The 15,970-nt window shown below is 38.3% G+C and overlaps 1 protein-coding gene across 1 annotated transcript in view; it reads left to right on the top strand.

Moving 5' to 3' along the window:
• Positions 1–15,970, top strand: part of ALMS1 (ALMS1 centrosome and basal body associated protein) — a 236,820-nt gene that overhangs the window by 109,507 nt on the left and 111,343 nt on the right. The window contains exon 14 of the mRNA XM_007453424.1: positions 4,053–5,767. Coding sequence (XP_007453486.1) covers positions 4,053–5,767 — 1,715 coding nt within the window. The remainder of the gene's footprint in view (positions 1–4,052; positions 5,768–15,970) is intronic.

The raw sequence follows: 15,970 nt of genomic DNA, 5'->3' as shown, positions 1-15,970 counted from the left end.
TTTCCCTATGAATTTTCTTGGCCTTTTTTGTCAATTCATCATAAATGTTAGTGTTTATTTCTGGACTGTCAGTTCTATTCTCTTGATCTATATATCTGTTCCTGTGCCAGTACCACCCTTTTTTGATTACTGTAGCTGTGTGATAAGTTTTGAAATCAGAACTTGAGTCCTCCAGCTTTGTTCATCATTTTCCAGATTGGTTTGGCTACAGTGGGTCCCTTGAATTTCTGTATGAACTTTGGGATCTGCTTGTCAATTTTTGCAAAGAAAAAATGCCAGTTGGGGGCTTCCCTGGTGGTGCAGTGGTTGAGGGTCCACCTGCCGATGCAGGGGACACGGGTTCGTGCCCCGGTCCGGGAAGATCCCACATGCCATGGAGCGCCTGAGCCCGTGAGCCATGGCCGTTGAGCCTGCACGTCTCCGCAGCAGGAGAGGCCACAACAGTGAGAGGCCCACATACCGCAAAAAAAAAAAAAAAAAGCCAGTTGGCATTTTGTTAGGAATTGCCTTGAATCTGTAGATCAATATGGGAATATTGCCATCTTAACAATATTAAGTCTTCCTATCCATTGGGCCAGTTTTCCATTTATTCTGATCTTCTGTAATTTCTTTCAATAATGTTTTGTGGTGTACTCGTTTTATTTATTTATTTATTTTGATAAATATATTCTTAAGTATTTTATTCTTATGCTGTTGTGAATGGAATTGTTGTATTTCATTTTTGGATTGTTCACTGTGTATGGAAATGCAGTTGATTTTTGTCTGTTGAGCTCACATCCTAAACTTTAATGAACTTGCTTATTAGTCCTAGTTGGTTTTTGTATGATTTCCTTGCTATTTTCTGTGTAGAAGATCATGTCATCTGCAAATAGAGATACTTCTTCCTCTCCTTTTTGGATTTCTTTAAGTTGCTTTCTAGAGTGCCCTGGCTAGAACCTCCAGGTGATAAGAGGAAGTATGGACATACTTGTGTTGGTCTTATCCTAAGGAAAAAGCATTTGATCTTTCACTATTTAGTATAATGTTAGCTGTGCATCTTTTGTAAATGCCATTCATCTGTTTGAGGAAGTCCTTTTCATTTATAGTTTACTGAGTGATTTTATCATTAAAAAGTGTTGAATTAAAAAAAAAGTGTTGGATTTTGTTGAGCTAAATAGTAGCTTTTAACATGTGTTACATTGTTGGGATATAAAATAAGTTTTTACGACTTATCTGGTAAAGGTTATATGAAAATACTAAAATTTATTTGCCAAATACCAAAGCTATAAGAATTTTTTAAATGGAAAAGTTATTTGAAAGCTGTTTATAATTATTATAAAGCTTGAAAGAGGTGATGGAAGGCTGTAGGGTTTGGAGTGTTCCAAAGAATTGTAAGATATGGATTATTGGAAAGGAGGAAGAAATGTCTTTTGGGATGAATATAAATTTAATCATGCCCTGTTTTAAGAGGCTGGACTAAGTTTATGATTCTTAGTCATTGGAGTATTTATTTCCAATTGGAAGATTTATTTCCCAGTGATATGTCAGGCAGTGTCAGGGTAATAAGAAGCCATGGAATAAATATCACATTTTTAAAGTGTTTTTTGTCCAGTGGTGTTTAATTAGTTTGTTGGCTTTTTAAAAATTTAAACATTTTACTTTGAAGTAATTGTAGATTCTCATAAAGTAGTAAGAAATAATATAGAAAGATTGCTTTTCCCCTTTACCTAGTTTCCAACAATGATGACATCTTGCAAATCTGTAACAATATATCACAACCGGGATAATGACATTGATACAGTCAGGCTACTTAATGTTTACACCACAGCAAGGATCCCTTATGTTGCCCTGTAATAGCTACATCCACTTCTCTCTTATTCCCATTCCTTTCTTAACCCCTGGCAACCATTAATCTAGTTTCTATTTCTATAATTTTGTCATTTTAAGACTCGTATAGATGAAATCATACAGTGTGCAGTCATTTAGTATTGGCTTTTTTTCACTCAGCATAATTCTCTGCAGAATATTCAGTATCAACAGTCTGTTCATTTTTATTGATGTGTAGTATTCTATGTACTACAATTTGTTTAAATATGTACCTGTTGTTTAAATATGTACCTGTTGAATGACAACTTGGTAGTTTTCTAGTTGTTCGCTATTACAAATAAAGCTGCTATAGACATTCCTCTGCAGGTTTTTGATGAACATAGGTCTTTATTACTATTGTTGAGTCATATGGTAATTGTATGTTTTAAATTTTTGTACCATTTTACATTCCCACCGGTAATGTATGAGTGATCTCATTACTCCACAGCCACACCAGCATTTGATGTTGTCATTATTTTTTTTTAATTTATTTATTCTCTTTTTATTATTTATGTTTTGGCTGTGTTGGGTCTTCGTTGCTGCACGGGCTTTCTCTAGTTGCAGCGAGCAGGGGCTACTCTTCGTTGTGGTGTGTAGGCTTCTCATTGTGGTGGCTTCTCTTGTTGCAGAGCGTGGGTTCTAGGCTCATGGGCTCTAGAGCACAGGCTCAGTAGTTGTGGCTCATGGGCTCTAGAGCACAGGCTCAGTAGTTGTGGCTCACAGGCTCTAGAGCACAGGCTTAGTAGTTGTGTTGCACGGGCTTAGTTGCTCCATGGCATGTGGGATCTTCCCAGACCAGGGCTGGAACCCGTGTCCCCTGCATTGGCAGGCGGATTCTTAATCACTGTGCCACCAGGGAAGTCCTGTCGTTATTTTTTATTTTAGCCATTCTCTGATAGGTGTGTTGTGATATTTCATTGTGGTTTTAATTTCCATTTCCTTATTGATCAATGATGTTGAACATCTTTTCATGCCCTTATTTCCCATCTCTGTCCTGTTCAGTGAAATGTATATGTTTTTGCCCCTTTTGGGGGACTGGATTGTTTTAAAATTTTTTTTTTTTTACTCCTCAATTTTGAGAGTTCTTTGTAAGTTTTTTATTGGATATGAGATTTGCAAATCTTTTCTTCCAGTCTGCAGCTGGGAGAGAGAGAGGCACCTCATTACTGTTAAGTGGGAATGAAAGCTGTCTCCCCATGTCGTCTCTACTGACATCACAGGGAGGGGTAGCTCATTACTAGCCATCAGGGGTGAAAATAGTTCTGGGATCTTGCTTGACCATCTCTAATTCCACATTGGCCTGGATGTTGGGGTTCCTTATTAGAGTTTTGAAAGGATAGATCTCAAGCTCCTCACTTGGCTTTTGCTGGTGTGAGTGTGGGTGAGGCCACAGTGTTTTTCTGTGATGTTTGGCTGGAAGAGAGCAGTTATTGTCTAAAAGTTTTGTGTCTTGCTAAACTTTACCTTTGCTTGTTTTTTAGCTAATGAGAGCAGGTATTTTTTAGAGCTTTTGTGCTGTTTGTGCTCTTCTGTGCTCTTTGTTCATGGGGCGCTGTCTTCACCTCCAAGTCTGGGATATTTGAAGTAAAAAGAAAACCCAGGGATCTCACTACCTTGTTACTCCTCAGGTCCCAAGGTCCCTAGCCAGTCTGCCTTTTTCTCTACACCTTTCAGATTCTTTTTGAGTTTGTTGTATATATAATATCCAGGATTTTTAGTTGTGCTTAGCAGGAGGAATAGGGAAAAGTACATCTCCTCCATTATGTGACAAATGGCACCATAATTTAAAATATTTTTATATGAAATCAAATGTGGCACTAAAGTTAAATAGAATGCCAGGTTAACTTTATAGGTAAAACACCGAAATATCAAAGAAATGTTATATTTATCTTTAGGCACTGATCCTATACCCCAGAAAGAGGTACTAGTTCTTTTTCCTATTGTTAATGGTAAATATTAGGTTGTAGGCCAAGCTTCTGTAACAAAGAGACTCAAATACAGTGGCTCAAATAAGGTAGAACTGTATTTTTCTCTCATATCCAGGGTAAGAAAGAAAGCTCTGCTTCTTGAGGTCTTCTGAGGAACCAAACTAGGTGGGCAGCTGAGCCATCCTTACATTTGGCTTCCCAAGGTTGTTCTAGATATCACCATTTTCAGTTGGCAAAGGTAATGGTGATGGTAATGATGGTTGGGGTAGGGAAACATAGAGGTCAGGATTCAGATCTGCTGAACCCTCAGAAATGATCAGAGGACAACGGAGCCCATCATCATGGACAACCAGGCACATCAACCTTGCCAAGTCACTGGACCAGAACAACTCCCATTTCAAAGTTTGGAATTCATTGCAGTTACAAAGTCATTCCCCATTTCAAAACTTTATAGGTGATGACTTGAAAATTAGCAAGGGTCTTCAAATGCCATTCCGTGAAAAGTTGGACCCTTGGCTGTCAGAATTAGTAGAACCTGCTTGTATGCCACCTGAAGAAATGAATTGTCAGTCGTCATCACAAATGCTCCCCCCAGAACCCATGAAAAAGTTTACTACCTCCATCACTTTCTCATCTCACCGACATTCTAAATGCTTTTCAGATTCCTCTTCTCTTAATGTTGGTGTTACTGAAGGTAGCCAGTGTACTGGAGCATCTGTGGGGCTAGTTAATTCTCATATCACTGAAGAGCAAAATCCTCCTAGAGATCTAAAAGAGAAAACCTCTTCCCCTTCATCATTTAAAATCATTAGTCAGTCACCAGATAAAGCTGTGACTATTTTAGCAGAAAATAGTAGGCAAAGCCAAAAATTATCTGTTGCACATTCTCACCAAGAAGAAAAACCCTTAGAAAGATCAGATTTTAAAGGCAGTCATTCTAAGCCCAGTACCAGTGCAAATGATAGCAATTTCAAGGAAATTCATTTTTCTGATAATGATACTCTCATTAGCATGGGCAGACCAAGTTCCACACTAGGAGTAAAAGAGAAGAATGTAACTATAACTCCAGATCTTCCTTCGAACATTTTTCTTGAACAAGAGCTCTTGGAACAAAGCAAAGCCTCACATGCAGATCACCATGTGAGAAAACACAATTCTCCCCCTCCTCAACATCAGGATTATGTAGCTGCAAATCTCCCTTGTCATATTTTTCTTGAAAAACGAGAACTCCTTAAACAAAGCAAGACCCAACATAAAGATAATCAGTTGAGAGAAAACCACTCTCCCCTTCCTCAAAGTCAGGATTATATAGCTTCAGACCTTCCTTCTCGCATTTTTCTTGAACAACGTCAGCTCTTTGAACAAAGCAAAGCCCCAAATGTAGATCACCACATGGGAGAACACCACTCTTCCTTTCCTCAAGGTCAGGATTGTATAGTAGAAAAGAATAATGAACATGAGCCTAAATTACACATTTCTGATATGATAAATGTTGAAGCCAAATTCAGTGATGTGGCCTCCCCATCAGCCCCAAATCAATGTACAGTAGTAACATCTGCATCTACTTCACCTTCAAATAGAAAAGCACTTTCTTGTGTTCGTATAACTCTTTGTCCCAAGACTCCTTCCAAGTTGGATAGTGGAACCTTAGATAAAAGATTTCATTCATTGGATCCTGCCTCTAAAACAAGGATGAATAGTGAGTTTAACTCTGACCTACAGACTATATCTTCAGAATCATTGGAACCAACCTCCAAATTATTGACCAGTAAACCTGTAGCACAGGATCAAGAATCTTTAGGTTTTCTAGGACCTAAATCTTCACCGGACTTCCAAGTCGTACAGTCTCCTCTTCCAGATAGTAATATTTCCCAGGACTTGAAAACCATACCTTTTCAGAATAGCCAGATAGTAACCTCAAGGCAAACACAAGTGAACATTTCAGATTTGGAAGGATATTCCAATCCAGAAGGGACTCCGGTATCTGCAGTTCGGTGAGTCTCATTGTGATTACAAGCAAGCTGATGGAATTTATGATAAAGGGTTTAAAATACTTAAGCAAATGTAAGTTCTTGGGGGAGAGGCAGTATGATTTCTCTTAGGGGAGGTTGTATCTGCCTAAGCTAGAATTCTGTCAAGGAATAAATACCTAACTAAGAGAAAACACCTGAGAGTAATGTATTTATTACTCTCAAAGAGCTTTTGGAAAACGACTTGACATCAAGTATTTTAAAACACTGAATTACTCTAAGAAGAATCTTTGATCATTGAGTGGTACAATTTACTAATTCCTTATTTATTACATTGGAAATATGCTGAAGACCAGGCTTTGCTCCCTCTCCCCCTCTCTTTGTTTCCATTTCATGATTCCCCTCAAATATTTAGTACTTAGAATGAAAAAAAGTGAAATTTCCTGGCAGACATCACTTCAGCCAAGTGGTCAAGGTTAACATCACCAGTAATGCACATCAACCTAATGTGGTTCCTCATGTGATGCCTTATTACTTCACAATGATTGTAGGAATGGAAACCCAATTCAGGGGAAATGCATTATATTTATACTATTCAGATTGATTTTAAGTTTTACATTAATGAGTCTTTTACCATATGGCTAAACGAATTACTGTCTGTGTTTAATGTTTCCACCTTATAGTTGAGAAGGTAGTATTTCAGAGTGGAGAGCACTGGCCTTACAAAGAGGGAAAAAATGTGTAATTGACATCCGCATGGGGTAGTCATGGCAGTGAGGGACTTCAATATGTTATCTCATTTAATACTTGTGATAACCCTATGAGGTTGGTGGTGGTATCCTTATTTGCCCTCTGGGAAACTGAGACACTGACATTGCTACCAAGCAAACCTCATTGTCTCAAATAATGCAGTCTGTTCAATCTAAGCAAGAGCTTGTTCACCATGTGGTACTGTATCTCCCGAATCCTAAACCCTACTTAAACTATTCTATCAACTGTCCTCTTGGACAAGTCATTTAATATCTTTGGCACTCATATATGGATGATTGATGGAAGGGAAGGGTTGGAAAGCTTAAAGGTCCATTACAGCTTGAAAAATTAGTGGTTGAGAATTGGATTGGGGCAGGAAAAAACAAGGTCAATCTCTGATTTCAATACTATTATAAATAGTAGAGTGTTATAGAAATCAGTACTGTGTGTGAAAAATGTTTGGAAATTAAAAGATTGACAAGTTTACATACAATACGTAAACTCTTCTAAGTGATAAAATGCCAAGTTATTGGGGCTGAATTCCTTGAATGAGAAGAAAATTATAGATGATTTTAAATATGAACTAATAATAATGCTGTTTGTTCAGAATGTACTGAATGCCAGGCATTGTAGTCAATGTGTATATCACTTTATACTTAGTATAATCATCCGGAGGTAGATATTATTACCTCAATTTATAGATTTTAAAAACCTAATACTTAGAGAAATTAAATGTTTTGCCTAAGATCACATGGCCATTAAGTGTTGGAGGTGGCATTTGAACCTAGGTTTGTCTGACTCCAGAGTCCATAAATAATTCAAACTGTATATACATATACACACTTATCTGTGTGTGTGTGTGTGTGTGCATATATATATGCATAAAACATTTATATATGTATTAAACTTTTTTATTTTGAGATAATTTTAGACTTACAGAGGAGCTGCAAAAAATAGTAGAGTTCCTGTGTTATTTATTGCAGTGTAACCTATTACCCTGAAATGTAGCAGCTTAAAACAATAAATATTATCCCAAAGTTTCTGTGGGTCAGAGATCTAGGCATGGCTTAACTGGGTGCTTCTGGCTTAGGGTCTCTCACAAGGTTGCAAACAAGGTATTGACTACAGCTGTGGTCCCATCTCAAGGCTTGACTAAGAGAATGTCCTTCCAAGCTCACTCACACAGTTATTGGCCAGAAATAATCAGTTTCTTCTTTCCATATGGCAGCTATGACAGCAAAGCTTTTCTCAGAGTGAGCAATTGAGACTGCAGGAGAAGGTGCTGAAGACAAAACCCAGTCATTACTTTGTAAGCTAACCTTGGAAGTGAATTTCACCACATCTGCCACATTCTACTAGAAAGAAATGAATCACTATTTCCAGCCCACCCTCAAGGGTTAGGGATTACACAAGTGCATGAATACCAGGAGGCAGAGATCATTGGGGGGATTTTTTTTTTTTTTTTTTTTTTGGCCACGCCATGTGGCATGCGGGATGGGATCTTAGTTCCCCCACCAGGGATCGAACCCTTGCCCCCTGCATTGGGAGCATGGAATCTTAACCACTGGACCACCAGGGAAGTCCCATTGGGGGCCTATTTTAGAGGTTGCCAATATACCCTTTGCTAAAGCTTCCCCTTACGTTAACATCTTACCCTAACATCATAACCATAAAACATTTACCAAAGCTAAGAAATTCTCCTCATATAAAATTATAATTAAATGTATAGACCAATTTGGATTTCACCTGTTTTTTCCACAAATGAACCTTTTTTGTTCCAGATCCATCCCATAATCTCACCTTGCACGTAGTTGTTGTGTCCTTAATCTCCTCCAATGTGTGTCAGTTTCTCAGACTTTCCTTGTTTTTCATAACTTTCACACTTTGAAGAGAATTAGTTATTTTGGAGAAAGCCTTTTCCATCTGGCTTTGTCTGATGTTGTCTCAAGATTAGATTGGGGTTATACACTTTCAGTGCATTTCATCAGGGAGCACATTAAGTTGATATGCATGACTAGTGATGTTAACCTTGATCACTTGGCTAAAGTAGTATCTACCAAGATTCTCCACTGTAAACTTAATGTTTTTCCTTTGTAGATACAAAATTTTTTTTTGATACTAAATATTTAAGGGAGATACTGATAGACTATGCAAATGTCCTGTTTCTGCTTAAACTTTGACCACTAATTTTAAGCATCCTTCAGTGGATCTTGCTTGTAGCAATTATTACTCTGGTATTCTAATGGAGTTTTCATATTTCCTTTACTCCTTCTACATTTATTAATTGGAATTCTTCTGTAAGCAAGAGCTGTTGTTCCTCCCCCATTTATTTATTCCTTTAGTTTCCATGTACATTAGTATGAACTCAGGGGTATTTATTTCATTCTTTGGATTACAATCCAATTCTACTCAAATTGTTTTAGTTTTAGCTATTGAGAACACTTTCATGTTGGCTCCTGTACCTTGCCACTACCCTGAAATCAACTATTTCCCCAAAGAACCCTCGTTTTTTTTTGTTTGTTTGTTTTGGAAAATAAGATTTTTTTCCCTAGCTTTATTAGATAAAATTGACATATAACATTGTTTAAGGTATACAGTGCTTTGATTTGATACACTTATATTGCAGAATAATTACCATCGTGGCATTAGCTAACACTTCCATCACGTCACATAGTTATCATTACTGTTTTTTTTTTTTTTTTTAACATCTTTATTGGGGTATAATTGCTTTACAATGGTGTGTTAGTTTCTGCTTTATAACAGAGTGAGTCAGTTATACATATACATATGTTCCCATATCTCTTCCCTCTTTGTCTCCCTCCCTCCCACCCTTCCTATCCCACCCCTCCAGACAGCCACAAAGAACCCAGCCGGTTTCCCTGTGCCATGCGGCTGCTTCCCACTGGCTATCTACCTTACGTTTGTTAGTATATATATGTCCATGTCTCTCTCTCGCCCTAACACCCCTCACCCTTCCCCCTCCCCATATCCTCAAGTCTGTTCTCCAGTAGGTCTCTGTCTTTATTCCTGTTTTACCCCTAGGTTCTTCATAACATTTTTTTTTTCTTAAATTCCATATATATGTGTTAGCATACGGTATTTGTCCTTCTCTTTCTGACTTACTTCACTCTGTATGACAGACTCTAGATCTATCCACCTCATTACAAATAGCTCAATTTCGTTTCTTTTTATGGCTGAGTAATATTCCATTGTATATATGTGCCACATCTTCTTTATCCATTCCTCCGACGACGGGCACTTAGGTTGTTTCCATCTCCGGGCTATTGTAAATAGAGCTGCAATGAACATTTTGGTACATGACTCTTTCTGAATTCTGGTTTCCTCAGGGTATATACCTAGTAGTGGGATTGCTGGGCCATATGGTAGTTCTATTTGTAGTTTTTTAAGGAACCTCCATACTGTTCTCCATAGTGGCTGAACCAATTCACATTCCCACCAGCAGTGCAAGAGTGTTCCCTTTTCTCCACACCCTCTCCAGCATTTATTGTTTCTAGATTTTTTGATGATAGCCATTCTGACTGGTGTGAGATGATATCTCATTGTAGTCTTGATTTGCATTTCTCTAATGATTAATGATGTTGAGCATTGTTTCATGTGTTTGTTGGCAGTCTGTATATCTTTGCTGGAGAAATGTCTATTTAGGTCTTCTGCCCATTTTTGGATTGGGTTGTTTATTTTTTTGTTATTGAGCTGCATGAGCTGCCTGTAAATTTTAGAGATTAATCCTTTGTCAGTTGATTCATTTGCAAATATTTTCTCCCATTCTGAGGGCTGTCTTTTGGTCTTGTTTATGGTTTCCTTTGCTGTGCAAAAGCTTTGAAGTTTCATTAGGTCCCATTTGTTTATTTTTGTTTTTATCTCCATTACTCTAGGAGATGGGTCAAGAAGGATCTTGCTGTGATTTATGTCATAGAGTGTTCTGCCTATGTTTTCCTCTAAGAGTTTGATAGTTTCTGGCCTTACATTTAGGTCTTTAATCCATTTTGAGCTTATTTTTGTGTATGGTGTTAGGGAGTGATCTAATCTCATACTTTTACATGTACCTGTCCAGTTTTCCCAGCACCACTTATTGAAGAGGCTGTCCTTTCTCCACTGTATATTCCTGCCACCTTTATCAAAGATAAGGTGACCATATGTGCATGGGTTTATCTCTGGGCTTTCTATCCTATTCCATTGATCTATCTTTCTGTTTTTGTGCCAGTACCATACTGTCTTGATTACTGTAGCTTTGTAGTATAGTCTGAAGTCAGGCAGCCTGATTCCTCCAGCTCCATTTTTTGTTCTCAAGATTGCTTTGGCTATTCGGGGTCTTTTGTGTTTCCATACAAATTGTGAAATTTTTTGTTCTAGTTCTGTGAAAAATGCCAGTGGTAGTTTGATAGGGATTGCATTGAATCTATAGATTGCTTTGGGAAGTAGAGTCATTTTCACAATGTTGATTCTTCCAATCCAAGAACATGGTATATCTCTCCATCTGTTTGTATCATCTTTAATTTCTTTCATCAGTGTCTTATAATTTTCTGCATACAGGTCTTTTGTCTCCTTAGGTAGGTTTATTCCTAGATATTTTATTCTTTTTGTTGCAATGGTAAATGGGAGTGTTTTCTTGATTTCACTTTCAGATTTTTCATCATTAGTATATAGGAATGCCAGAGATTTCTGTGCATTAATTTTGTATCCTGCTACTTTACCAAATTCATTGATTAGCTCTAGTAGTTTTCTGGTAGCATCTTTAGGATTCTCTATGTATAGTATCATGTCATCTGCAAACAGTGACAGCTTTACTTCTTCTTTTCCGATTTGGATTCCTTTTATTTCCTTTTCTTCTCTGATTGCTGTGGCTAAAACTTCCAAAACTATGTTGAATAAGAGTGGTGAGAGTGGGCAACCTTGTCTTGTTCCTGACCTTAGTGGAAATGCTTTCAGTTTTTCGCCATTGAGGATGATGTTGGCTGTGGGCTTGTCATATACGGCCTTTATTATATTGAGGAAAGTTCCCTCTACACCTACTTTCTGCAGGGTTTTTATCATAAATGGGTGTTGAATTTTGTCAAAAGCTTTCTCTGCATCTATTGAGATGATCATATGGTTTTTCTCCTTCAATTTGTTAATATGGTTAATCACATTGATAGATTTGCGTATATTGAAGAATCCTTGCATTCCTGGAATAAACCCCACTTGATCATGGTGTATGATCCTTTTAATGTGCTGTTGGATTCTGTTTGCTAGTATTTTGTTGAGGATTTTTGCATCTATGTTCATCAGTGATATTGGCCTGTAGTTTTCTTTCTTTGTGACATCCTTGTCTGGTTTTGGTATCAAGGTGATGGTGGCCTCGTAGAATGAGTTTGGGAGTGTTCCTCCCTCTGCTATATTTTGGAAGAGTTTGAGAAGAATAGGTGTTAGCTCTTCTCTAAATGTTTGATAGAATTCGCCTGTGAAGCCATCTGGTCCTGGGCTTTTGTTTGTTGGAAGATTTTTAATCACAGTTTCAATTTCAGTGTTTGTGATTGGTCTGTTCATATTTTCTATTTCTTCCTGATTCAGTCTTGGCAGTTTGTGCATTTCTAAGAATTTGTCCATTTCTTCCAGATTGTCCATTTTATTGGCATAGAGTTGCTTGTAGTAATCCCTCATGATTTTTTGTATTTCTGCAGTGTCAGTTGTTACTTCTCCTTTTTCATTTCTGATTCTATTGATTTGAGTCTTCTCCCTTATTTTCTTGATGAGTCTGGCTAATGGTTTATCAATTTTGTTAATCTTCTCAAAGAACCAGCTTTTAGTTTTATTGATCTTTGCTATTGTTTCCTTCATTTCTTTTTCATTTATTTCTGATCTGATTTTTATGATTTCTTTCCTTCTGCTAACTCTGGGGTTTTTTTGTTCTTCTTTCTCTAATTGCTTGAGGTGCAAGGTTAGGTTGTTTATTCGAGATGTTTCCTGCTTCTTAAGGTGGGCTTGTATTGCTATAAACTTCCCTCTTAGAACTGCTTTTGCTGCATCCCATAGGTTTTGGGTCGTTGTATCTCCATTGTCATTTGTTTCTAGGTATTTTTTAATTTCCTCTTTGATTTCTTCAGTGATCACTTCGTTACTAAGTAGTGTATTGTTTAGCCTCCATGTGTTTGTATTTTTTACTGCTCTTTTCCTATAATTGATATCTAATCTCATGGCGTTGTGGTCGGAAAAGATACTTGATATAATTTCAATTTTCTTAAATTTACCAAGGCTTGATTTGTGACCCAAGATATGATCTATCCTGGAGAATGTTCCATGAGCACTTGAGAAAAATGTGTATTCTGTTGTTTTTGGATGGAGTGTCCTATAAATATCAATTAAGTCCATCCTGTTTAATGTATCATTTAAAGCTTGTGTTTCCTTATTTATTTTCATTTTGGATGATCTGTCCATTGGTGAAAGTGGGGTGTTGAAGTCCCCTACTATGAATGTGTTACTGTCGATTTCCCCTTTTATGGCTGCTAGTTTTTGCCTTATGTATTGAGGTGCTCCTATGTTGGGTGCATAAATATTTACAATTGTTATATCTTCTTCTTGGATCGATCCCTTAATCATTATGTAGTGTCCTTCTTTGTCTCTTCTGATAGTCCTTATTTTAAAGTCTATTTTGTCTGATATGAGAATTGCTACTCCAGCTTTCTTTTGGTTTCCATTTGCATGGAATATCTTTTTCCATCCCCTTACTTTCAGTCTGTATGTGTCTCTAGGTCTGAAGTGGGTCTCTTGTAGACAGCATATATATGGGTCTTGTTTTTGTATCCATTCAGCCAATCTGTGTCTTTTGGTGGGAGCATTTAGTCCATTTACATTTAAGGTAATTATCGATATGTATGTTCCTATTCCCATTTTCTAAATTGTTTTGGGTTCGTTATTATAGGACTTTTCCTTCTCTTGTGTTTTTGTCTAGAGAAGTTCCTTTAGCATTTGTTGTAAAGCTGGTTTGGTGGTGCTGAACTCTCTCAGCTTTTGCTTGTCTGTAAAGGTTTTAATTTCTCCATCAAATCTGAATGAGATCCTTGCTGGGTAGAGTAATCTTGGTTGCAGGTTTTTCTCCTTCATCACTTTCAGTATGTCCTGCCACTCCCTTCTGGCTTGTAGAGTTTCTGCTGAGAGATCAGCTGTTAACCTTATGGGGATTCCCTTGTGTGTTATTTGTTGTTTTTCCCTTGCTGCTTTTAATATGCTTTCTTTGTATTTAGTTTTTGACAGTTTGATTAATATGTGTCTTGGCGTATTTCTCCTTGAATTTATCCTGTATGGGACTCTCTGTGCTTCCTGGACTTGATTAACGATTTCCTTTCCCATATTAGGGAAGTTTTCAACTATAATCTCTTCAAATATTTTCTCAGTCCCTTTCTTTTTCTCTTCTTCTTCTGGAACCCCTATAATTCGAATGTTGGTGCGTTTAATGTTGTCCCAGAGGTCTCTGAGACTGTCCTCAGTTCTTTTCATTCTTTTTTCTTTATTCTGCTCTGCAGTAGTTATTTCCACTATTTTATCTTCCAGGTCACTTATCCGTTCTTCTGCCTCATTTATTCTGCTATTGATCCCATCTAGAGTATTTTTCATTTCATTTATTGTGTTGTTCATCATTGTCTGTTTCATCTTTATTTCTTCTAGGTCCTTGTTAACTGCTTCTTGCATTTTGTCCATTCTATTTCCAAGATTTTGGATCATCTTTACTATCATTATTCTGAACTCTTTTTCAGGTAGACTGCCTATTTCCTCTTCATTTGTTAGGTCTGGTGGGTTTTTATCCTGCTCCTTCATCTGCTGTGTGTTTTTCTGTCTTCTCATTTTGCTTATCTTACTGTGATTGGGTTCACCTTTTTGCAGGCTGCAAGTTCGTAGCTCCCGTTGTTTTTGATGTCTGTCTCCAGTGGCTAAGGTTGGTTCAGTGCGTTGTGTAGGCTTCCTGGTGGAGGGGACTAGTGGCTGTGTTGTGGTGTATGAGGCTAGATCTTGTCTCTCTAGTGGGCAGGTCCACGTCTGGTGGTGTGTTTTGGGGTGTCTGTGGACTTATTATGATTTTAGGCAGCCTCTCTGCTAGTGGGTGGGGTTGTGTTCCTGTTTTGCTATATGGTTGGCATAGGTTGTCCAGCACTGTAGCTTGCTGGTCGTTGAGCGAAGCTGGGTGCTGGTGTTGAGATGGAGATCTCTGGGAGATTTTCGCCGTTTGATATTATGTGGGGCTGGGAGGTCTCTTCTTGACGAGTGTTCTGAAGTTGGCTCTCCCACCTCAGAGGCAGAGTCCTGACTCCTGGCTGGAGCAGCAAGAGCCTTTCATCCACTCGGCTCAGAATAAAAGGGAGAGAAAGTAGAGAGAATTAGTATAAGTAGGAGGAAATAGGAAAGAAAGAAAGAAAGAAAGAAAGAGAGGAGGGAAGGAAGGAAGGAGGGAAGGAAGAAAGAAAGAAAGAAGAAAAGAAAGGAAGAAGGCAAGAAGGAAAGAAAGGAGGGAGGGAGGGAGGAGGGAAGGAAGGAAGGAATGAGGGAAGGAAGGAAAAAATACAGAAAGAAAGAAGATACAGTAAAATAAAATAAAGTATAATAAAGTTATTGAATTAAAAAAATAATTATTTAGAGGAAAAAAAAAAGGGAAGGATAGAACCTTAGGACAAATGGTGGAAGCAAAGTTATAGAGACAAAATCTTACATAGAAGCATACACATATACCCTCACAAAAAGAGGTAAAGTGGAAAAAATCATAAAACTTGCTCTCCAAGTCCACCTCCTCAATTTGGGACGATTCGTTGTCTCAAAAAGGGAAGGAAGGAAGGAAAGATAGAAAGAAGGTAAAGTATAACAGAGTTCTTTAAATTAAAATTAATTATTAAGAAAAAAATTAAAAAAAAAAATGGTCGGATAGAACGCTGGGACAAATGGTGGAAGCAAACCTATACAGACAAGATCTCACACAGAAGCATACACATACACATTCACAAAAAGAGGAAAAGGGGAAAAAATCATAGATCTTGCTCTAGAAGTCCGCCTCCTCAATTTGGGATGATTCGCTGTCTATTCATGTATTCCACAGAGGCAGGGTACATCAAATTGATTGTGTAGCTTTAATCCGCTGTTTCTGAGGCTGCTGGGAGAGATTTCCCTTTTTCTTCTTTGTTCTCACAGCTCACAGGGGCTCAGCTTTCGACTTGGCCCTGCCTCTGCGTGTAGGTCGCTGGAGGGCGTCTGCTTTTTGCTCAGACAGGACGGCGTTAAAGGAGCCGCTGACTCGGGGGCTCTGGCGCTCTCAGGCCGGGGGCAGGGAGGGGCACGGAGTGCGGAGCGGTCCTGCGGCGGCAGAAGTCGGCGTGACGTTGCCCCAGCCTGAGGCCCGCCGTGTGTTCTCCCTGAGAAATTGTCCCTGGATCCCGGGAACCTGGCAGTGGCGGGCTGCACAGGCTCCCCGGAAGAGGGGTGGGGGCAGTGACCTGTGCT

The sequence above is a fragment of the Lipotes vexillifer genome, unplaced genomic scaffold, assembly GCF_000442215.2.
Source record: "Lipotes vexillifer unplaced genomic scaffold, Lipotes_vexillifer_v1.1 scaffold253, whole genome shotgun sequence".
Lineage (NCBI taxonomy): Eukaryota > Metazoa > Chordata > Mammalia > Artiodactyla > Lipotidae > Lipotes > Lipotes vexillifer.
The sequence above is the reverse complement of the archived record's forward strand: the minus strand, read 5'-3'. Positions and strand labels throughout refer to the sequence as shown.